Below are 23,196 nucleotides of genomic sequence, written 5' to 3'. Positions count from 1 at the left end.
GAGCTAACACCATGCCTTCTAATGAAACATTTTCTAATGTCTTTTGGTAATGCAGCGCAATCAGAGAATGCAGAAATGATACTGCATTTTCCCAAGGCATCCGTGCCTTCCTAGAATCTACTATTTGGCTTTATAAAATGCTTTATGATGCAGCAAACACACTACATGAATTATATAATTGCTGTCTGCTCTGTGCCAGGATCCTGAGAACATTTACAAACAGAAGTAACTTCATATAGGTAAAGAATTTTTTCCAAACCTCTTTAGCTAGGAGTTTCATGACTGCTCCCTCTTCAGTAATTTTTGCCTTTAGCCAAGTCCACCAATATTGACAGGGTATGTTAAAGCAGCAATAAAAATAACTCAGTTTTTTAAATTGCAGATAAATTGAGGTTCCAATATTGGCTGTAGTCTGGAGCAAAGTTCTAAGTTTCTCTGATCTGGTTCGGTCCCATCTTTATCTGTTCAGGCTTGGAGAAGGAGAAGACCTGCAAGGGATTAGATACTTGCAGAATATGAATAATAACATTTCTAGAATGAGCCAGTGTTCCTGTTGCTACAGGAATGGAATAGTTGAAAAACTATAATCATTGCAGCTAAACCTCAGAAATTTGGAGATGCTCTTTGGCTCAATAGCTTCTTGAAAGTTTAGATGCTTGTCTGAGCCTCAGCCAGTTCGGTCTGATTTTCCTCACTCTCTCCAGATGGTGCTGGAGGACTTCCTGGGAACAATCTTTTATCAATGTGTTTTATCAGTGCATGTCACAATGGCTGCATGTAGTTCCAGATGGAGCCATGTGTCACAAATGTAGCTGTAAGAATGAATGCAGACATTACAGAAAAAGAAACTACACTTCTTCCAGTTCAAGGAGTCTTTCAGACCTGGGTTGAAGGCTTCACAGTAATTTCTTTTTTAACTTCTTTTTTTACCTAACCCAGTTTGCCCCATTCTCACTAGGATGCTATGGAGGGCAAAGGAGGTGAAGAAGTGGTGAGCTAGCTGTAGTGTATCTGGCCTTTCACCATGACTTTCTCTTCCTCTCCAGAGCCGTTCAGTGCTGACGTATGGGTGATGATGTTTGTGATGCTGCTTATAATCTCTGCAGTGGCTGTCTTCGTCTTTGAGTACTTCAGCCCTGTGGGCTATAATCGGTGCCTTGCTGATGGCAGAGGTAAGGGGATTCATTTCCTACTGTGATCCTCTCTCACTTCTAATCCTGGCTCCTTCATCAGTGGTGTTTCCTTTGCCTAAATCATGATATGGATCTAGTCCGCTCCAATCTGTGCGTTCTGACTAAAGAGGGCAGGGAGAGAGGCGGAAAAATGACTCTGAAGAGAACAGATGTGTATAATGGATAATTTGCTTGGCTCAGGAGACCTAGCTGTGGCACCTTTCATCTCTAAAGCATGCACTAGCTCCAATTCATTTCTCATTGAAGGGAAATGGGTTCTGGTAGCTGGTGCTGGCAGTGCCTGTGGTGCTGCTCTCTCTGAGGCAATCGGAGGGCTCTGCATTGTCAATCTGCCCTTCACTACTGCATCTCACTTGAGAGCAAGCTGCTCTGTCAGCCTCCCCAGCATAGTTTTATATCCTCCAGACTCCACATCTGTCACCTGGGCATATCCCTCCCCCACTTGGCTCTCTGGCTTATCAAAGCCGGTTGAGAAAGTGAGAAGCTCATTCTCCTGGGAGTGGGTAAGAGAATATTTTGTAGGGGAAGCAGGAAATATGGGAACAAGTGAATGACCCTTCTCTGCGGTTTTGATTTGCAGAAGAAAGCTTGTTGAGTTAAAGAGGAGGACGGACAGACAGCCTGAGAAACAGGGATCTGTTTTGCCCTATTGGCATGAAGACAATTAGCACGTTGAACCAGCTGTCATCTCCTTAGCTTCACCCCCTGTTGAATCAGCCCTTCAAACCTTTCTGAGGCCTATTTGTCAGTTCAGAATGTCGAGAGAGAGAGTTGTTGGAAAATGCACTCATTTGCTCACTGATCTAGTGCTTTGAGTGAATTTATACTATCAGATTAGAGGGGGCTGAAGAAAAAAAAAAGAAATGTTAACAGGGATGCAGGCAGAACTGTGGAAGTTGAGAGCTTTTCTCTTAGCATGGAGGTGGGAGGGCTTTTATGAGCAGATGCTCTTGCCCACGCGGATCTGTGGATGCAAGTAAATATTAAAGGTGTGAGTCTCCTGGGAGATATTAATACAGATGTATCATTAGAAGCTGTTCTTAATACAGGTGTGCAGTCAAGTGCAGTTATTAAGTTAGCTGAACTGCAGCTGCAAGTATCAATAGTTATGAGTAATTATGAATAGCACTGCATAATCAGGCAGATACAATCCCTGACAGGTGTAACATGCAGATGTAGAAGATAGCTGCAGAGACTACAGTGTTTGTTTGGTAACGATGCTCTAGCTAATGTCACTTTGGCTGCATTCAGATGAATCTTCCAGGGTATACCCCTGCCTCCCATGCCTGGATTTTTTCTTTAGGGACACCAGGATTTTCTCTCTGGGGTCAGGCGGGCATGTCCTGGCCTAGCCCCTAAATGAGGCTGGGTGGTTGTTGGGGCATTCAGAGTCTGAGAGCTCAAAAGGTCTGTGGTTTGGATTGGAGATTCCCATCATTGTGTTGGTTTGTAGCTGACAAGGTAACTGTGAAAGCAAAGCCATCACTGGAGACAGTACCGAAAGTAATCATTGGAGAGATGAAGGCTTTAGGCGAGAACTTCTCAAGGTTTCCCTACACCTTACAGTTCCCACTGATGACTTGCAGGGCTTGTACTTCTGTGTCTTAGGACAAATCCAGACTATGCAATACTGCACTTTACAGAGGTACGTGGCTGAGAGGTATCACTCATTAAGTAGAGAGGGGTTTAAGACTACCACTATGATTCTGCTTTAAATTTGTATGCAGTTATCAGAATAAAAAATGAGCCCTTGCACCTTTCAGTTGTCTTTAGAGTAACATAGTGCTTTCAGATGAAAATTATGCTATTCTCACTCAGGGCTTTGGAAAGGAGCTATCAAAAGACTTTCGTCTTTTTTGCTCCTCTGTTGGAGCCAACCTTAAACTCAGGCAGCAGCACCAAGCCTGTTATAAGCACCAGCGTACCCAAGGGAATAAATGAAACATGGGAGGCTAACCCAAAATTTGGGAGAGCCAAGGTGGCACCATTGGAAAAGTAGCAGGCCCTCAAACTGTGCCAGAGGGCTCCCATCCTAAGAGGATCTTCTCAGTGTCTGGAGGGAGATCCTTAGAGTAATTCGGGCTGCAATCTCCCTGCCAGCTCCTCTTATGCTCAAGTTGAGCAGATTCTGGTTTGGGTTCCCATGAATGGAACTAGCATATGCAGGGGATCTGAGACTGCTGGGAAACATGCAGGCTTTCACAAATTTTCTAGTTTGGTGCTTCCTCAGCAGACATGGCAATTAGCTTCTGCTCTTAAAAGTGAATATGGGGAAAAAGCAGCTTCTGAAACACTGGATCTGCTCCTGGGCTATCCAGGACAGAGCTGCTGATTTTCTTGAAATAGATCAGAGTATTCGCCACTCATATCCTCTTCGTAGAAGCAGCACATGGGGAGGGGGAGCTGGGTTCATCTCTGGTTTATGTGTCATCAACAGACTGGGTAATGAAACTCACTTGCAGAGGCAGTTGAATAGCCTTGTTACCTTCAGATGGTGCTCTTCCTTGCACCTACACAAGCACAGTGAAGGCCATATTTTGCAGCAGTTTATGCTGGGAGTGCAAAGACAACATCGCTGTTGAACAGCTAGAAAGGGCAGAGTTTTTTCTGAGCAAACTCTATTTATGGTGACAACGCTTGAACCAAAAAGGAATCTTAATTTTTAGATCCTCCAGTCACATACACAAAAGCCTTTGCACAAGGTTTCATCAGAAATCTTTGAGACATAATAAATATGGAAGCCTGAGGGCATTTTTAAAAATCACTTTTCAGGGTCACAGTTTGCTTGGATATGGAGTCATGAACATAGGTGCAGATGTGGATCTCACACAGGAGTAGAAAATGCTGTTACCTCTGAAGCCAATATGCATGTGTAAATATAAATGCAGACCACTTGTTATGAGGTGCTCACTGTGGGATCTTGTTTCTCAATTGCTGTAGAGCCGGGAGGTCCCTCTTTCACCATTGGCAAAGCTATCTGGTTGCTGTGGGGGCTGGTGTTCAACAACTCTGTGCCAGTGCAGAATCCCAAGGGTACTACTAGCAAGATCATGGTGTCTGTGTGGGCCTTCTTTGCTGTCATCTTCCTGGCCAGCTACACTGCCAACCTGGCTGCCTTCATGATCCAAGAGGAATACGTGGACCAGGTGTCTGGGTTGAGCGACAAAAAGGTAATGGATTCACCTGAACCCCAAAAGCAGCCTATTCCACAGAAGAGGCTGCTCTCTCCTCTCTTCTCTGCTTTTACTGGGGATATGTCCATTTTTTTCCAGAGTCATAACATTACTGTAGTGCCTAGTTTAAATAGCACAACTGCTCTTCACTGGTGTTTGGTCATGCTTTTACATGTTCAAAGCACTTCAGGAATGAATTAGGGAAACAGAACTGAACTGTACTTACTGGTACGATCCCAAACCATACCTTCATTGGCAACAAAAAATGAATTAATGGAGCTTTGGAGATGATGTGTATAATGGCTGTATCCTGTTTTTTTCAGGACAAAATGATTTGCCTGTGTGGGAACTGTGGCCACTCAGATAGCAGATATGACCTGTTAGTTTATTCTGGGGACAGGTTCTGCCCATGGGGGTAAATCAGTGTGACTTTGTCTATTTACCATAGCCTATATTTTGAGTTATACTATCATTTTTTCAAGGCTTTTGGAGGCTTAGCAGAAGACATCTTTCCCTGTTCGGAGTGTGTTTCTCTGCCTTGTTTACATGCGCTGCATTTTGTTTTCACAGAGCATTTGCTTCTGCTGGGCTCTGTACACTGAGGATTTTGAGGAGATTGTTCATGCATGCAGGGTAGCACTCTGGCTTATGAAGGTCTGAAGTTGTGCACACCGCTTTGTTTTTGTTTTGCTATGAGGCTACTCACAAGGAATTGAGTGCTGTGGGGCTTACTTGCCCATGTTGAATTCATTACTGAATCATTGGGGCTGCTTCAGGGGTCATGTCATTGTAGGACAACACCATAGCAATAGGATGCACACACTGGTATGGGGAACAGCAGCAAGAAGTGGACTGCTTGTGTTGGTTTGCTACTGCTAGACTAGTTATAGTTACTGTCTCTTGTGTCCTCCATGATAGGCTAGAAATAAACTGTGGCCAGGTCCCCTGTGTATACAGTGTCCTGTGCAGTAGGCTAGAAAATCCATGATGGGTTCATTTTTAAGAGGGCTTTCTTTCCCCTTTTGTTGTTTTTTTTTCCTGGAATGAAATATGACACAGAATAACACAATTGATGGAGAAGTCCTCCTGTTGTTTGTTTTCATTTCAACATCAGTTTGTTTCATTATGTCTCCACATTTGCAGTGCACTGTGCTGAGGAGCGGGTAGGGGGAGGCTTGTTTATCAGATGGAGGTTGTCATGGGTGTGGGAAGCTGGCTTAAGGACTTTTCTGAGCTACGTTGTGGAGACTCCTTAGAGGTTGTGGACTCCCTCAGACTGAAGGACACTGTTCAAAACCAGTCAGCCCTAAAAGAGTTAACATTAGTTTGTCATCATTAGGTTTTCAACTGTTTGAGCTAGACGGGGTAGTTCATAACTATAGGCTATTGTTTCAGGCTGTGCCTGGGCTCACAGAGAGCAGTACTCTTTCATTCTCATGTTTTTCAAGGTATTCTTTGTACCTGCAGAGATATGTGTATGAAATATCAATTGAAAGTGATAACTCCTGGAGCTTCATAGAGGCTTGGCTACAGGTCTTTGGGCCTATTTTGGTTGATATCACTGTAGGGTCTCCTGTGTGTATTGGATTGAGGTCATTTTCTTCCTCTTTTATTTGCTGACATGCCAGCGTTTGCTTTTGCTATCATAAAGCATATGTAATGTGTTTCTTGGGGAAGAGAAAGGCTCAGATTGTTGGGTATGCCTCAAACACAGCAGCTAGTGCAAGTGCAACATTTGGGTAAAATGATGGCGTTCTACCACAGAATCTGGAACCAGATGAAAATTGCCTGGTAAAAAATGAAAGCTGTCTCTGAAAAATACTGGCAGGTGGAAATAACTCCGTCCAAAAGACCTCAGTGAATAAGCTTGATCTACAGGGCTCATGGACTTCCACTCACTTCATGTATACAGTGCCCCTGAAGAATTTCAGAGCAGCCATCCAGATGTCCTTTGTGCTGTTTCAGGATGCCCAGATTTGGGAGGAATTCACCCTTCTGAATGTCTTCTTTTTTTTCCTCTTCCAAAGCCTGCACACTGCCTGCATTTCACTTCCTTCCTCAGTGTAGTCCTTAACTGGGACGCAGGCAGTGCTACATCTCCTGTACAGGGCTGAGTTATACCCAGGGGAGATGGATGTGTGCTGTGCTCTTCATCTCTTTTCCTGCCAGCTTAAATTAGTCAGTTCAGACTTTCAAAGGAGGCAGTTGCTGACCAGTGCCAGGAGACCAAGAGGAAAGCGTATGGCTCTCAGATCTTTTGTCTCCAACATGAGAACTCATTTTCATGGCAAGACTGAGATATAAACCTCCTGGCCTGCTGCATCAGCTGGGGAGGGTACCTCTGTTGAACAAGAGGAGTCAGCAGAGGATGTAATCCAAACCGGTATGTAGGGACTGGTCACTTTAAGGGATATTGTTCCTCCTTCCCTAGACTCAGATCTGCTAACAAACGCTTTTGTAGCATGACAGTACCTGGGGAAGGTATCCCACCGGCACTGTACCGCAGCCAGAATGCCAGATGCACTCACAAACCCCATTACTGTGCCTGGCTGGGGAAAACTCATCAAGGTCAGGCTGGCTACCCTTCTGCAACACCCACCCAGAAGGTCTCCTTGGATGCTGTGGGACTTGCCCAGGCACAGACACTCCAAGAGATGGCCACAGCTGTTGACCTTTGATTTCCCCAGAAAAAATGAGCTGAAATGCTCCAGCCATGTAAGGACTTGGATGGTTTCTTGGCTCTGCCCCAGCATTTTCTTTCTGGTGACATGCAAGACAGTGACTAATGTCATGTCTCCGCCGTGTGGTGGGGATGCTTGAGCAGGCCTGTCTGAGCTGGACTGGAGCAAGTATCTCTGTGCAGTGGTGGTAGGTGGGACGGAGGGTGGTTGGAGACTCGCTACACTGAGCTTCATGACCTTTGCTGCTCTCTTCTCTAGCCCTGAGGATGCACCCTGGTAACGCTCACCCAGCTCAGTGCTACCCTGTTTTGCCTAGCTGTGCAGTTGTTGCCAGAGCTGAACCAGGAACCCACATCACTTTGGCTATTAATTCCTCCACGTTAACCCTTGCAGCTGCTAAATTGTATTTCAGATTGTGGCTCTTGAAACCGATTCAGCTGTGGGCAGTTCTAGGGAGAAAAGCTCGCTCCTCCTTGAGAGCAGCACTGGCCCCATGAATCCCGTGGGTGAAGAGTTGGTCTGATAGGAAATCCCTTTAGCCCTTCACATGGGCTCCCTGTGCTCTGGCAAGGCGCTGTGTGGCTTGCTGAATTGCCCTGCTCCTGCACAGATGCCAAACCAGCACCAACCATGTCCGCCTGTCCACATTGCTCAGCCAAGCGGAGAGGCTGGATCTGGTCCTGGAAATGATGAAGTTGCGCTGGCATGGGGCAGCTCCCCTGGTGCAAGGCTTGGCCTCGCGGCAGCACTAATTAGCCTAGCCAGAGCGCTGTGCAAAGGTGAGCCTGCTGCTTCAGGCTGGGGCTTGCGTGGGGGTCCATCATGGCCTGGGCTCCCTGTGAAAGCCCTGCTGGCAGAATGGCCTGTTGCAGACTACTGCAGCCAGTGCCTGGATCTGGATTTTGTCTGACTGTAATCAGGAGATATAACCCAATTTCCAATAATGGGAGAGTTTCAGACACATTAGAGAAACAAGTGCCTGCGGTATTTCAGTCTAACGAAGGCAATAAATACAGGAAAGATTATATAAAATGAACTAATGTGTGAAATAATCTAATAGCTATACATAATTTCCATTCATATACAGTAGTAATAGAATAAAAGCAAATGTGGATGGCCAGCAGGGCATTTAAATAAAATAATTTAGAATGCAGTAGGTTAATAATAAAAAAATAGTATCCATGCCTATAAATTAGTTGAAAATACCAAGGAAGCTAATAAAGTATCAAAATGATAATTTTGTAATTGACATAAAAAGGACAGAAATGGATTTCTGCATGTTTGCAAATTAATATAGCTTGCTGAAATTTCGCATGTACTTGACTTATTTGCTTTCTAAGATGTTAATGAAATGTTGAGACAAAGGGTCTGTTTCTGTACAGCACAGGTCAGCTAATTTTTGTCAGTATATATGATTTTTCCCAAAAGTTAAGTTTTGGAGTCAAAACTGCCCAATATTTTTTTTAAAAAAGTGGTGCAGAAAGGCAGAGGGAAATTCTGCCATTTGCCAAATATCTCTTTTTGACATACTTGAAACAAAATATTTTGTTTGATATTTCTGATATGTATTTTTGACTTGCCATTTTCTAAAGACACTACTCATTTAAAAATTGACCTACCCTTTTAAAAAAGATGTTTTCTTTAACAAAGGAAAGGGTTGAAATGAGATAACCAGAAAACAAAACAACACATTATTCTGAGCTGAATGAAACATTTCAGCTAGATACAAAACAAAAATCTCACTGAAAAACCTGCAAAAAAGAATCTGCTTTATTCCTGCAGTAATAGATGCTTGGCCATGGAACTGAAAAATGAATTATTTCCCACATTGTACTCTGCAGCACATTAAATCTAAATTATACAAGGATCCCAGATATGCAGAACACTTAAGCGTGTGCTTAACTTTGTGCTCATGAGCGCCGACATTAAAGTCAATGGGCTATTATTCACATGATTGAGGTTAAATGCTTTTCTGCGCTTTCAGATTTTGTACAACAAATACCTGCTCTGGAGAAGGTCAGGAAAAACGTAGAACAGGTATATCCATCAGCCACAAATTTTCCAAGGAGACCAAAAGTGGGGCTCACTCTTGAACCTCGTAAGGTCTGTAAGAAGGAAGAGGGTCTGGTAGGGTGGCTTGGAGGCAGCACAAATTTTCCAGGGGATCATGCATTTACTGTCAACAAACATTTGTGGTACTTTTACAGATTTCTGCATGACACAAAGTAAGTTTTATGTGGCAGTCCCTGAAAGCAGAATATATGCAGTTCTTTCACGAGTACTATGATTTTTATTGTTTGGGAAACCTTTATGGAAATTATGAATTAGCTAGATGCAAGTAACACCATGCAACTTTTAATTCTGTCCTCTTGTATATGAATCAGGACTTTTTAAAAGTATGCAAAAAGTCCTAGCCTAGGACACACCTTACTCAAAAAAAAAGAGAAAAAAAGAAAAAAAACCCTAAACCACCAAAACTTACATCATAGAGTGGAGTTGAATTTCTTTTCACAGAGTTTCTCTGGGATGACATCTTACTGCAAATAGGTTGAACTGTGTTCAGCCTTTTCCTTAAATGTAACCTTTATATATAACGCTAGTGGTACTGACTAGTGGTTAATATAACTAACATTGATTCATTGTGAAGTGCAGAAAATTCAAAGAAATCTTAAATTTTGTGCCCTAAAATCTGATGATTTCTCTGTACCTCTTTGTTAATCATCAGTTACTATAGTATGGTCTATATAGAAATGCTATATAGTGCATTTTATATTTTGTTTATTTAAATAGTTATTATAACAAAATCTTCATATTAATAAATAGCTACTAAAATATATAGCATATGTTAGTAACATATCTTACTAACTGGTGGTTTACACTTTTTGTATACATAGATATGATCTTAGATGATTTTTTACAACTGTAGATGGGTACATTTATTGTAGATATAGTCATTCTGCATTCTTCAGATTGGCACAAGTTTTATGCTTTGTGAGATCCTCCGTGCTGCTGGGCTAAAAAGTGATTCAGTAGTTTTAAGGCTATAAATATTTAAAATCAGTGGGTTTTCAAGCATGTTTTTTCTGCCCCCCCCGTCCTACTTTCTTTGTCATTCTCCCTCATTTTTAAGCTCAGTGCTGAGTAGGGTAGAACAGCGAGGAGGCTGTGATACTCTTTAGCCTTGACTCAGTCTCTCAGGATTCTCTCTTCTCTGTCAATCTGGAGGAATTTAATGGCAGTAGAAACTTGTAATGGGATTCTTCAGGATTAATGGCAGTAAAAATGTGTTTTAATCAGGAGTTTAAGCAGGTGAGATACATGGGGAGTGGTTATGCTAAGTGAGACTGTAGGCTTAATTCATTTTTGCTGGCAGGGGAGGAACACAAGTCCCTGGGTTTTGCTAGAAGCACAGGTGGGAATTGCTGGAGGGGTGAAGTCCGTTACGATGTGGCAAGGTCCCTAGCTTGCAGCTTTTGTATTCCTCTAGCCTCACTGCCCTGGCATTTTCCAGGCTTCAGTCACTATTTGCTGTTCCTTTTTTCTTTCTTTCAGCCAGCTCTTGGAATTAACCCTTTGGAGACTCTGGGCATATTTGGTCACTTCTGTGTTAATTGTTTGGCAGCTGGGAAAAAGCCATCTTCTGAGAGTTACATAATGGGGCGAAGGGAGGAGAGAAGCAAAGGATTGTCCTGTTTTTCGTGTCAGTATAAGTCAGCAGAGAGGGAGGCAATGAATATTTTTATTTATTATTTATATAGTGCCATAAATGTACTTGGCATTCTGCAGTCAAATAAAAGACAATGGCCCTGCCACTAAGAGTTGGCAGTGTGAGAGATGAGAGCTGGCCTCCTTCATCTGAATGATCAGGACTGAAATGCTGGTGGGAAAGGGATGAAAGGATAAGATCTACAGGATTATAAAAAATACAGCAACCTTCCCCCAGATTTCATTGCTTTACCCTAGCAACTGAGACATTTGAAGTTATATGTGCATATATATATATTTGCTAAATGTTTGGCAGGCTATATATTCCCAGGCATTTTTACATGACCTGGTAGAAAGGAGCCCTGCTTTTCCCTGGCCTTTGGATATTCAAGGTCAAAGCCTTCCCTGGGTCTTGGTGGCCCAACAGGCTTGCTTGCTTCAGGTGCACCAGTTCTAGTATCCCAAGACTCACAAGGGAGTGATATGGCTTTCATTCCTCTGCTGTTATCCACTTACAGATGGGTTTCTGGCAGGCAGCTTTCAGCAGGAGGCTAAAGGAAGGCCTCATCTCCCACCTTTGGGCTTGTACTGGGATGCCCTGCCTTCACTGCTCTGCTTTTTATATTGCCTTCCTGGGTATAATGGTGCTTAAGAAATTACACTGATGAGATAAATAGGCTTTTCTAATTACTTGGATGCAAATTCTGGTCCCAGTGAAGTCTTTGGGAGGTTTGCCAGACATTCACAGGGTTTCACTCTACTGTCCCATGGTTGGTACCCCTGAAGTTGATGAAGCAAGTTGGCTACTATTAGTAGTCACAAGATAGGTAGCTCTGACCTGCCTTTCTTAATGAGGATGGCTGAAAAATGTAATTCCTCCCCCACCAAACTATATAATCTGAATTTCTCAGAAAGTTTCATGATTTGTGAACTAGCTGTATCATGTGGAAACAAAGCAGATTTCAAACTCCTCTGTACTTAGCTACCACCTCACCTCTCAAGGTCCTTTTCATCAGTTAATTTTCTGCCTCTGAATCAACATCTACACTTCCAATGATATTAGTGTGAGTGTGCTAACCACCATCTTTCTTACCTCACTAATTTCTGCTCTGGGCTTGGCTAGTATTATTCAGCATGTGCCTTTTGCCCCATTGTGTTTGAAAGGGAAGCTGACTTCCAAGGATGGAATATATAGCATGATTTGCTGCTGAGGTAGATGAATGATCTTTATCCTCTACTCACATGCATGCAAAAGCTATGTGTACTGTACTGTAGCTAATATCCCATAGCCTACTTAATTGCAACAGATATGACTGTACTCATCGGATACTATATCTACTAATATTAGGGCTGTGGAAGAAGCTTTCATGTCTGGCTGGTGAAGCTCACTGGTTCCACTATAGGTGTTGTTCTCTGGTTAGGCCTGAGGAACACCTAACAATGAGACTGATGGGAAGCCAATAGCCTGCTAAATGTGCCCTGAGGAAGTTTTGGAGCCTTTGTATTATTTTTTGGGTGGAGAGGCTGCACAGCGAATCCACATAATGTCCACACACTCTCAACAGGTGAGCAGTACAATCCCAGGAGATGCCTGGTTGTTGGTAGTGGATGGACTCAGTCTGCATGTTGTGCTCTGATCCTGCAGTGACCCCGTAGGCCTGATGTGTTTGTAAAGCCTGGGTCAGCAGAAAGGCAGTGTGGTCCCAGCAAGCATGTATAGATCTCGCTGAGGAAGATGCTGGAGCCCTGAAATGCCATCTGTTCAAGATGAGACTACACTGCCGGAGGTTTGCAGTGTTCTGCTCAGAGAAGAAGCGGCACAGAGCTGGTCTGCACAGAGCAATCCAGCTTGCAGAGAGGCTGTACAGCCCTACTGTGTGCATTGCTCTGGCAATAACCGCATGTGATGGCGGCCTCTTCCACCAGTTGGATCTCTGCTTTTCTCTGAGTTATTTTACAAGGACAACTATTTTTAAGGTTGCTATTTTTGAACTCCTTTCTTTTGCATTCCCCTGCCTCCCCATACACACCTCTGTGTGTCCCTGGGTGGCTCTGTTTCCTTCCCTGACCCACACATGTGTATTTCAACACGAGGCATTCATAGACATTTTCCTTTGTGTTTGTGGGTCTGACCTACCCTACATCTTCCTTTAATAGGGACTTTAATCTAATTCTTTGCCAACTTTGCTCCAGTCAGCTGCATTAATACTGATAACTCCCTTCAGACTCATCTAGAATAATTCATGGGTGAAAACACTATGCAAAGCAAGGCCAGAGAATTTGAAACATCACAGGGTATGTAATAATAAGATAAAACACAAAATGAAGGTCTGAGGGAGTGCAGGGTATTTTTATGCCTTCCCAAAGCTGTATTATATTGGATTTGATTTTTTTTTTTTTTGGTTTATAAATCAAGGCATATATTGTTTGACTGGCAAAGACAAGATTTTTTTTTTTTTTTTTTTTTTTTTTGCCACTGGAATCTTAGGGATGATTTCTGTCATGGGGCCTGATAATTAGAAAGAGCTGATGGGATTCTGGATTCTGGATTCTGAGCTGCAAGGAGTCCCAGCTTCCATTGAGGAGGTAGAGGGTGGTATCAGGAGGAAATGAAAAAGAAGAGAGGAAATGGGAGCTAGGAGAAAAGGAGGATCAGAAAATCTGCAGTCACATGGAAATAGCTGTGAGTTCCACCTTGGGAGTAAAAAATTTCTCTAATGTCAAAGCTATGTGACTGCAGAGTGGAGAGGGGTGCCTTGGGAGTGAAGCTTGAGAAGTATCTGTACAAGATTCACGAGTAATAGAAGAATGAGTAGCATAGTCTCTTCAGCCTGCCCTACTGACAGATTTTTGTACCAGTGCTATGATTTAGGTCTGAAGCATAATTTTCTGCTTGTGCTGCTGTGTTGGCAAATTCCTAGCTTGGATGCCCTTCTACCAATGCAAAAATGCCCTATACCAACATACCAATAGATCAGCCTCCACACTGAGGATCTGTAGAGCGCTTACTCTACCAGGATAGGTGATAGGGTACCATTCATGTGCCTATGTACATGACCAAGCTGGATAAGAAAAAGAATCCAGGAAAAGCCAAGAAGATGGTGCTGACAGTGATGATTGACATTCCAGAAGCAAGTTGGTCACCTTCTGAATGCAGATCAAGCCACAGTTACTACATCAAAGACCTTGCAAGCTGCACCTAACAAGATAAAAGATCAGGGGAAAAGACATAAAATACAAAGTCACTGAGAAGAGTAATAATGAACATTACCTCTTACCAGCAATGTTTTTATCTCCTTGGTTTTGTGTTGCTGCAAGCTATTTTAATATAATGTTTTATGAGCATCTTGGGGTCCTGGTCAGATTGTCCTTGGTGCAGTGGAGTCTAAGAGCACATTACTAACCAAAGACAAGCCAAGGAAAGATCTACTGGATACAGCCAGAGGACAGCAACAAGAATGGTTAGCAGTCTAGATAATATGGATTGCAAGGAAAGACTGAAGGAACTTTGCTTCTTTAGCCTCAAAGTGAGAACATGGAGGAGAAACAGCTCATCAGCCTTCAAAGCATAAAAGGTGGTAGTGAATATAACAAAGTAGTGTACTTGGATTGCAGCAGGGAGGCTTTAGTTCAGGTGCTAGGAAGAACTTTCCAGTAGTAAAGCCCTGGTTGCCTAGGGAGTGGGGAAGTTTCCAGAAGTGGCTGTCTTCCACAACAGGCTAGACAAAGAGCTGTCAGGAGCAGTGACGTCTAGGAGAGTCCTCCTAAAGAAAGAGGGGCAGAGCAGGCACCTTCTCAGGGCCAGATCCAGCTCTGTGATTCTACAGCATTGTGCATGATGTTAGCAGTGAAGGGGTTCATTTCTTGGCTGGATAAGCAAGGGACCTGAGGCAAGAGATGTTACTGTGGACATGAGTGGGCTATCAAGAATTAAGTGTAGGCATAGAGCCACATTGGAGCTAGACCTAAAAGCCACTGACCCAACCTAGAATTTTTAACAACTTCTGGCTGAAGCTCCTGTGAAAACAGCCTGACCGGATTTTCAGGCAATGAAGAGAGGTGCAAGCTGATTGCAGTGACATGCGGCTGAACCAGAGCAAGGGGGGGACAATCAAGGATGTTTGGACGATGCAGAGAAGTTGTGCTAAAATTAAACACTTGAGCACAGACTTTGCTTTGCTTTTCTAGCCTGATATCACTAAATCTTATGTTCCAGCTCACTAATAAATGCCATCTTTTTTAGAGACGTCAGACCTGTGTCACAGTAGATATCTGTTGGTTGTACAGCTGCCAAAAGAGAAAGCAAAGTGCTGGCTTCTAGGTGCCTGTGCAAAAGGTTGTGACTACACTGATGGGCAAGCTCAAGAGAGCGGTGGGTGCTTCTGGCTGTCTGCTACTCATGGTTGCTGTCTTCGTGTACTTCAGTGGGAGAAACTGTGCTGAGGGCCAAGTGCTCCAGTGGCTAGATTCATTTGTGCAAAAGTAGATGTCTAGAGCCAATTCAGGTGCACTAGAGCATCCAAAACATCCTGAGGGGAGTGGCAGATCTGACACAGAGCCTAGGAGAAACCTGCACCCTGGGTGGTAGAAAATTTAATCCAAGTGTTTGGGCCTTATAAAGTGGGAGGAGCCCTCCCAGACAAGTTGTGTAAGGGTAAGGCACTACCCACCCCCCACCCCCCACCCCGCCCCTCCTGAGAGTTTTACCAGCTCATTATGTTATCCAGCAGGGGATTTTTTTGTTTTCAGCAATGTAAAAGAAGATCCACTGACAAAAGAGAGCCTTTTTGCTGTGAGAGCTTGCTGAGTTTGGGAAACTGCTTTCAATGCTATTGGCAAACACTTTACAGTGTAAACACAGCCTACATCAGGCAGACAAATAAGTGCAGATGCGCTTTTCTGTAGGAACCATTTGGTGATAGACAATATATTTTAAAAAATTCTCATCAAATTAATTGTAGCCAATTAGACATAACCCCTTCCCCTCATTCCTGAATCCCCTCCAATTGTGGCTGCCTGAATGGGAAGAACTCCTATCACCTGTTTCATTATGCAGATTGATATTCGAACATCTGAGAACAGTGCTGCTTTCTGCGCGGCAAGGCTCCAAATTGCTAATGAAATGGCTCTGCCAGACAAGTCGCTTAAACCCGCTCTTGCTGCTGCTACCAACAGTTCTCATGGCGAGTTGCAGAGGGGAGCAGGAAAGGGGCTCTCCACTCTGAATGTGCTAATAGCCCCCAGTCTGTTTGTTTATTGCTCTCCAGAGCAGTAAGATTTTTGGTCTCTGACTCTGAGAGGTTACTTTCCCAAAGCCATGGTCAGGTTTGGACTTAATGCGCCCTGATTTCAATTTGCGGAATGAGGGATTGAAGAGGCGGGTAGTTACCGGGCTCAGAACTCAGGTGTCTCCTGGCCAAAAGCCACTCCAGCCCTTCAGGCATACTTGATGCCTGTTTCTCACACCTAGATCACATAGGGCAAGGACCCCAAACTGTGGCTTGCATCTTCCCCTCAAAAACATTTGATATGAAGCTAGCCCTCTCGGGGATCTTCTCTTGTGGGTGAGAAGATGTCACATCATCTTGTATATGACGGGTACATCTCGTGACTGAGGCCATGTGGGGAGTGAGTGGAAGGCTACACTGGGGACATGCCTCCTCCCGGGTTTATTTGGATGCAGGGCTACAGTTGAGCCCTGCGACTTCCTCCTGGGCAGTGACCCCTCAATGTAGGTATGGCTGAGCAGAGGGATAGGGCCTGTGCTGCAGGGAAATGTGAACTGGGAGTTAACAGCATGTATGCAGACCCTGTGAAGCCCTGTTTGCTGCTCCTTGTGATGCTCTGCAGCTGGGGTTTGCTCAGCAACTGGTGAGATTGTTATACTTAGCTTTTCCTCCCTTGTTATCACAACATTTTTAGATGGAGCCTAACAAGGGCTCTAGTTTGTGGATGCCTGGGGCAGAGTAGCTATGATTTAGGTGCCTGGCAAGAGTAGCATTTACATGAAGTGGTGGAAGAGCTCTCCCAGGAATCTAAATCCTGACCATTTCTGTCAATATCTTTGGTTAAGTCATTTTTCTGTATTAAGGGGGCCTTGAGATTACCTTTGCACAGGCTGTCTCCATGTGATTGCCCCTGCAGTGTGCCTCAGATCCTGTCTCATCATCTCTCAGACTCCTCCTAGACCAGCCTGCCAAAGTGCCTTACCTCCTCCAGGCCTCAAAGCTGGAGGAGGCTTTTCTTACTGAACTCTTTATTATCAATTAACTTTCCTCCATATGGGTCTTTAATTCCTCCACACAAGCTCTTCCACCTTGTTGCCAGAACAGAACACACTCCTCAGTCTACCCCATATGTTTTCTAGGAAGGCTTGCATGTCTTCATGCTCTTTCACTATGAGTTATGTGGGGCAGAAGTCAGATCAGAAGGATTCAGCCATTTCTAGCCCTGGAGAGCTTTATGGAGAATCCTCCATCGTGGGACTGAGCTGTGCTCACCCACAGCTGAGCAGAAAACATGGAGATTTTTCAGCTGCCTTCTCTTGCCAGAAAGTTGTGTGCAGGCACCAGTGTTCTCAAAGGTGGAGAAGCTAGCTGCTTTTCTCTGGCTCCATGGACTGCTGAGTCAGCTGGGCATCAACTGCCTTCAGCTTTGCAAACACAGAACCAGGTGGCTAGGGATAAGTACGTATGTGAGTTCCTCTTAGGCATTCAAGTTAAAGATCTCTGGTGTGGGTCCCATATGGAACCTTTCAGACTGCTTCCTGTCTCATCGTCCATCAGACTATGGTTGAAGTGTGTGTGCATGTGGGTGTGTGGAGAAGAATTTGCATTTGCAGATCTGTTCTGACTGAGGAATGAATGGGGGGGGGGGGGTAAGGGATGGTAAATGAGTGCATAGCATACGGTTTTGTAGATGACATCAGCCTGATTTCCTTCTCTAGAAACATGCTTTTCCAGTTATAGAGAACACTCATTTCCTTCAGGAGGAGTATTTTCATTTATTCATTTATTTATTGCCCAGGAGGATGAGAATGAGATATGGGACCTTTCGCCTTTGGCCAGCTGGTGTTAAGGTGGGCCTGGGAACACAGGGGGAACAAAAGGTAGTTCAGGGGAGGCATCGCTACCTCATGTCACAGTCCAGCCTGACTCTATAATTCTTCTAGTTAGAGTTAATAGACACAGTGACAAAACCAAGCAAAACCAGGGATTGCATCATTGGGGACAGAGGATGGAGGTATAAAATGGACCTTGAATGAGGGCTCCTTTTCCCTTAATAATCTTTGGGCCCAGAGGGGGGCTCTAATAGCTTCTGCCTCTCCAAAGGGCATGCTGCAGCTACAGCAATGCTGGTTGGGCCTATCTGCTGCTTACCCAACTGACTTTCTTCTGTTGGAGGGCTTGGTGGGGATGGGAGATCCCCCCCTCCATCCACCAGATTGGGTCTGCAGCCTACAGGGAAGCAAGTCACCCACTTTGCAAGCTCCTGCTTTAGCATGTCAGGAGAGAGATTGTGTTCCTTTGTGCCCGGCGTGGCAATGCCCTTCTCACAATGGGTCTCCTAAGCTGCTGCTCTAATCAGCTTGGTAAAAAGAATAATTTTAGCATGCTGCAGTGATTTTTCTTTCATCAAAGTTTGCTTTCATTACAGGTTTTGATAGCTATGAGCTTGTTTTTGTCTCTTGAGAGCATGACAAGGTTCTAAGAGGCACCTTACTGCCTGTTTTATGCTATGTGAAACCTCTTCTTTTTTGGTGACGTGCCAGCCCGTGTTTCAGAAAACAGACCTGATGCTTCCTTTCGGCTTAAAGCAGTAGGTCATGTGTTCTCTCTCACATACTCATGTGTGCACGTACAAGTCAGCCCATCTCATCCAAACTGGAGAGATGATTTCCTGCACAGCCAGATGAGTTGACTGGTGCAAAGAAATAGGTGCCATACATTCATTCTGGTGATGTGAACAGTGCCTCAACCTACTCACAGACACAACTCCTAGTTGGCCTCATTCCTGAAATGCTGTGAACAAGATACACTGTTTTATGCCCCCTAACAAAGGGCACTGATACTTGTGTAGTACATTTAATAACTTTGGGGTCCTCTGCTGGGTTGGTGGGGTTCCAAGCTGGGTTTCAGCTGAAAAAGAATCAGACCTGACTGCCTATCTTTGAAGCTTTTCTATAGATGGTAACCACGTTTCTACCATAAAAAGCGGCAGTGCACAACCGCACATATTCATTTACTGGGTGATCTGTTGTGTTAACTGGCTGTTAGCATGTTCTTAACATGCTTCTTAAGATCCCCAAATACACAGTGTAAGCTGAGAGTTAGCAGTTAGTATCATGTAAAGTACTATTTGATGTATCAAGAGAAGAGAGGGCTTCCCTCCATCTAACCTACCTTTGTCTTTTTTTTTCTTTAGTGCTTATTCAGTTCTTGGCCTACAGTTCTGTGCTTCTTCCCATCTGCTGGTTCTAGGGGTTTTAAGGGGTCTTTATACTTGGCAGTCCAAATTTTACTGCTCATAAAACCCCAGAGATCATTGATTATGACTTGAATTAAGCAAGTGTCATATAAAATCTCACAGCCTTGCAGCTGTAGGGCAATGTTATGATGAATGTATTTCCTGGGAGCAGCAAGAGGTTTGGAGTATTCCTTCTGCCAGCTCTGTTCTGGGCATCAAATGTTACTAGTGGCTTGCAACCACTAATAGGATTTCATTTGGGAAATTTGCCCAAAAGTTTGAAAGCTGATCTGTCATTTGGTAAATTGGGCGGGAGGTGTTCTGAGAGGCATCACTTCTCATTAATTACTTCTCTACTTCAGTCAGAGTCAAGAAGCACAAAGGCATCCACAGAACTCAAAAAGATACTTCTTAGAAACTAAATGGCACTGTGTAGATAAAATACCCATAGATTTTATTGAAAATATTTCCTTGTCTGTGTTTCAACCCCCCCATTAGCTTTTCCTTTTTCTCTTTCCTTTTATCTAGCCTCCTTTTAATCTTTGATCACTGGCTATTTTGTGCACTTAATCCAGACTGGACAAAAAGATCAGACTGATGAGTTTCACTCCTTGTTTTTCAGGCACTAACAAGAGATGTTGACTTTTGAAAATAGTGAAATATAATATCCTCTCAATAATGTTTTCCACCTGACATTAGAATAACATCACAACTACCTTCCATGTCACAATGGACATAGGTTCTCTGAGGAGAATGTGTTCCCCCAGGCAGATGAATGCTTCATCCTGAAAGATGGTGAGAAATGTTTCTTTCTGTCTCTGCAGTTCCAGAAACCTAATGACTTCTCGCCCCCTTTCCGCTTCGGGACGGTTCCCAATGGCAGCACAGAAAGGAACATTCGCAACAACTACCCTGAAATGCACAGCTACATGGTGAAGTTCAACCAGAGGGGGGTGGATGATGCACTATTCTCACTGAAGACTGGGTGAGGCTTTCTTCTTCCAAAATTGCAACAGAAACCTGACTTTTCTGCCTGCTTGTCTGGGAATTTTTTATGTGGTTTGGGCAATGAGTCTCCATTATCATTCCATGGTTAAAACTATAGGAAGACTACACAGAACACAAGAGAATACTTTTGTGATGATTTTAGCTACGTTTTGATATTAACATTTGTATAAGAGTTTCTGATTTTCCTGTCTTTAAAAGACTATTTGAAAAAAAGAAAAAAAAAAGAAAAAAAAGAGGATCTTGCGTAGCCTTCTGTATGTTAGCCTCGTGTATATTAGTCGCAAAGATCTTGCTTCAGCAAGCTGTTTCATGCTGATCGTCCTTATACATACACAGGAGCACTGTGAGCAAAGTTTGTTTCAAACCATTTGCATTATCATCTGGAAATTCCTTTATTTTCCCTCCTTATGTGTATAAAAGATTATGTTAATTAGGGAGCTGAAACAATCCTTGTCAGACTAATCCCACCCCAGTGTATCAGTAGCTAATACAGTGTAATGGAAGGTGTGCTTGAAGCAAATACTTTGCAAGTGGCCCTTCCCCCTGGAATATTTTAGCATCAAGAGCCTAACAAATGTTGTTTGAATAATGAAGAAATATATAAAATCTGACTATTTACTTGGGTTATTTGGGAAATGTAGGAAAAATCATTAGAAAAAATTATCTTTAAACAGGACACCCAATTTTAATAGCAATGGATCTGTAGAAGAGCTAACTTAAAATACCATTAATGTTTGCAAGTCCTTGACTCTTACAATCAACATCCATCCACAACTGACCACTTTGGTTGTCAGAACCCAGCCCTACTGAAAAAAGTCATTTTTCTTTACACCCTTGTTGCATCCTTATGAGAAAGTTAATTCCAAAGCACGAACAAAGATGTTCAGCCAATTTAATTACTAGAGTGACTGAATATTTCTAAACTTGTTTGCCAGGATCAGAAGGTGCACAGCCCATTATAAATGATTGTACCATTATTGGATGCCATCCTGAGAAGGTATATTTGCCAGCGTAGTCATCATCCAGGAAATAAATATGCTCTGTCCTGGAAATATATAGATGAAATAGAGCTCAAAACTTGTGGTAGATGTCATCCTGGCTTCATATCCTCCCTTGGACAGATTTCCCTGCAGATACGCACTGGGACTGAAATAATCACCATCCTGAAAATATATGTGCAGGAGGGGGATTGAAAAGATAGTGTGGGTGTAAGAATATGGAAGGTGGAAGGTCTTCGGTCTTTTACCAGGAAGTGCTTAATTTCAGATCTAGTGGGAGGATTTACCCATCGGCTGTCTCTGGTTATGTGGAAGATGCACCCCTGTGAAACTCCCCTCACACCCAATCACTTTCACTGTTGGGGTGAGAGGAAGGTTCTCAGGAGTCTGTTGTGCTGTTTGCCCTTCCCAGCCGATAATGGGGATTTCTCTGCATTAAAACAGGCTCTTTCTCTTGGTTTTTAGCTAAGCACTCTTTACCAAAGAGCTACTCAGCATGGTAAACCATATAGCTGTCATCGTGGCCACTTGACATTGATAAAGATCCAGTAGGACTTTTCACTGTAACTGGGGAGTTAAACACGATGTCCTGGCTGCATTTAATTTAAGAAATTATATTTTGCTTAGCTAAATTGTGCCACCAGTTTGGAGATAATCTTTTCCTTACTGCAAGCCCTGCTTTGCTATATAATACTGATATACTCTCTAAAGTATTTTAGGTTCCTGTGAGATGAAAGGCATTATAGAAATTTAAGCTATTCTTAGGACTATGGATATCCCCATGACTTTCCCTTCATTCATCTTCACCTTGCAGTATGTTTCTATTCCAAATTTTGTTTCAGATCAGAAATGATGATTATCAAAGAGTCATTTATAATCTAGCTCCACCTGAAAACAGTTTCTAGGCTCAGACTTTTGTTACTTCTGATGAAACTGAAAATGCAACCTGTTATCTGGAAAAGGTTCATTTCTACCTTAGGCTAAACGGGGAACACCTTTGAACTCATGCAGATTCTATCTTTTCTGTATTATACCCCTCTTCCTTCTCTCACCTGTGCAGGAAGTTGGATGCTTTCATTTATGATGCAGCAGTGCTAAACTACATGGCTGGCAGAGATGAAGGCTGCAAGTTGGTGACGATTGGGAGTGGGAAGGTGTTTGCCTCCACCGGCTACGGCATTGCCATCCAAAAGGATTCAGGCTGGAAGCGCCAGGTTGATCTTGCCATTCTACAGCTTTTTGGAGATGGTAAGTGATAAGAAAAAGAGGAGTTGGAGTTTTATTAAGAAATACAAAGCTTTGCATGTATGGAATTGATGTTCCATTTCCCTGGCTTTGGTGCTTCAGATTTAAGTAAAGAACAGAAGATTAGTTGCAAAGGTTTGTTAGAGACATTGTACCAGAAATGTGCAGGGTAGTACCTATTTTGTAATGTCTGTGCAGGGCAGCAGTAACATGAAATGCAACTCCAAGAGCATTTGAGATCTCATAGAATAAATTCAGATGTGTGTTTGAAAAATATCTTGTGAAAACAAGATTTCTTTCATGAACTCTTCAGTACCTTCAGGGTTTTGCCATGACCAAAATGACAAATGATAGTGGACTTTCCGTAGTGATCCCATATGTTACAGTTCTAGAAAGAATCAAGTCATGTAGAAATTACCAAATTGAGAATTGAATGTTTCTGGAGGAAAGAGTTAACTCAGATTACCCAAAACCTCAAAAAACAAGGATGGACTTGAGACTCAGAAGTATACTTTGCAGTGAGCTATTAATCATCATATTATAGTTAACTGATTCATCTCATCCTTAATAGAGAAATTGCTATTATTTAAAAAATTGTCCGTGGATAAGGGTTTCCTTCTTTGAAAATATTTCTTCAGCTCTCCCATTTCACTCTGTATCACTCCTTTCTGAATCCGTTTTTTGAATAATTTAAATTCACAGCTTGTTTTATTTCTGTTTATTTTTT

The 23,196-nt window shown here is 43.1% G+C and overlaps 1 protein-coding gene across 1 annotated transcript in view; it reads left to right on the top strand.

Annotated features, from left to right (window-relative positions):
- Nucleotides 1-23,196, top strand: part of GRIN2B (glutamate ionotropic receptor NMDA type subunit 2B) — a 219,272-nt gene that overhangs the window by 177,376 nt on the left and 18,700 nt on the right. Inside the window, exons 8-11 of the mRNA XM_026101026.2 lie at nucleotides 1,047-1,172; nucleotides 4,134-4,363; nucleotides 20,043-20,203; nucleotides 22,285-22,472. Coding sequence (XP_025956811.2) covers nucleotides 1,047-1,172; nucleotides 4,134-4,363; nucleotides 20,043-20,203; nucleotides 22,285-22,472 — 705 coding nt within the window. The remainder of the gene's footprint in view (nucleotides 1-1,046; nucleotides 1,173-4,133; nucleotides 4,364-20,042; nucleotides 20,204-22,284; nucleotides 22,473-23,196) is intronic.

This window comes from Dromaius novaehollandiae, chromosome 1, assembly GCF_036370855.1.
Source record: "Dromaius novaehollandiae isolate bDroNov1 chromosome 1, bDroNov1.hap1, whole genome shotgun sequence".
Taxonomy (NCBI): domain Eukaryota; kingdom Metazoa; phylum Chordata; class Aves; order Casuariiformes; family Dromaiidae; genus Dromaius; species Dromaius novaehollandiae.
This window is presented reverse-complemented; position numbering and strand designations above follow the sequence as displayed.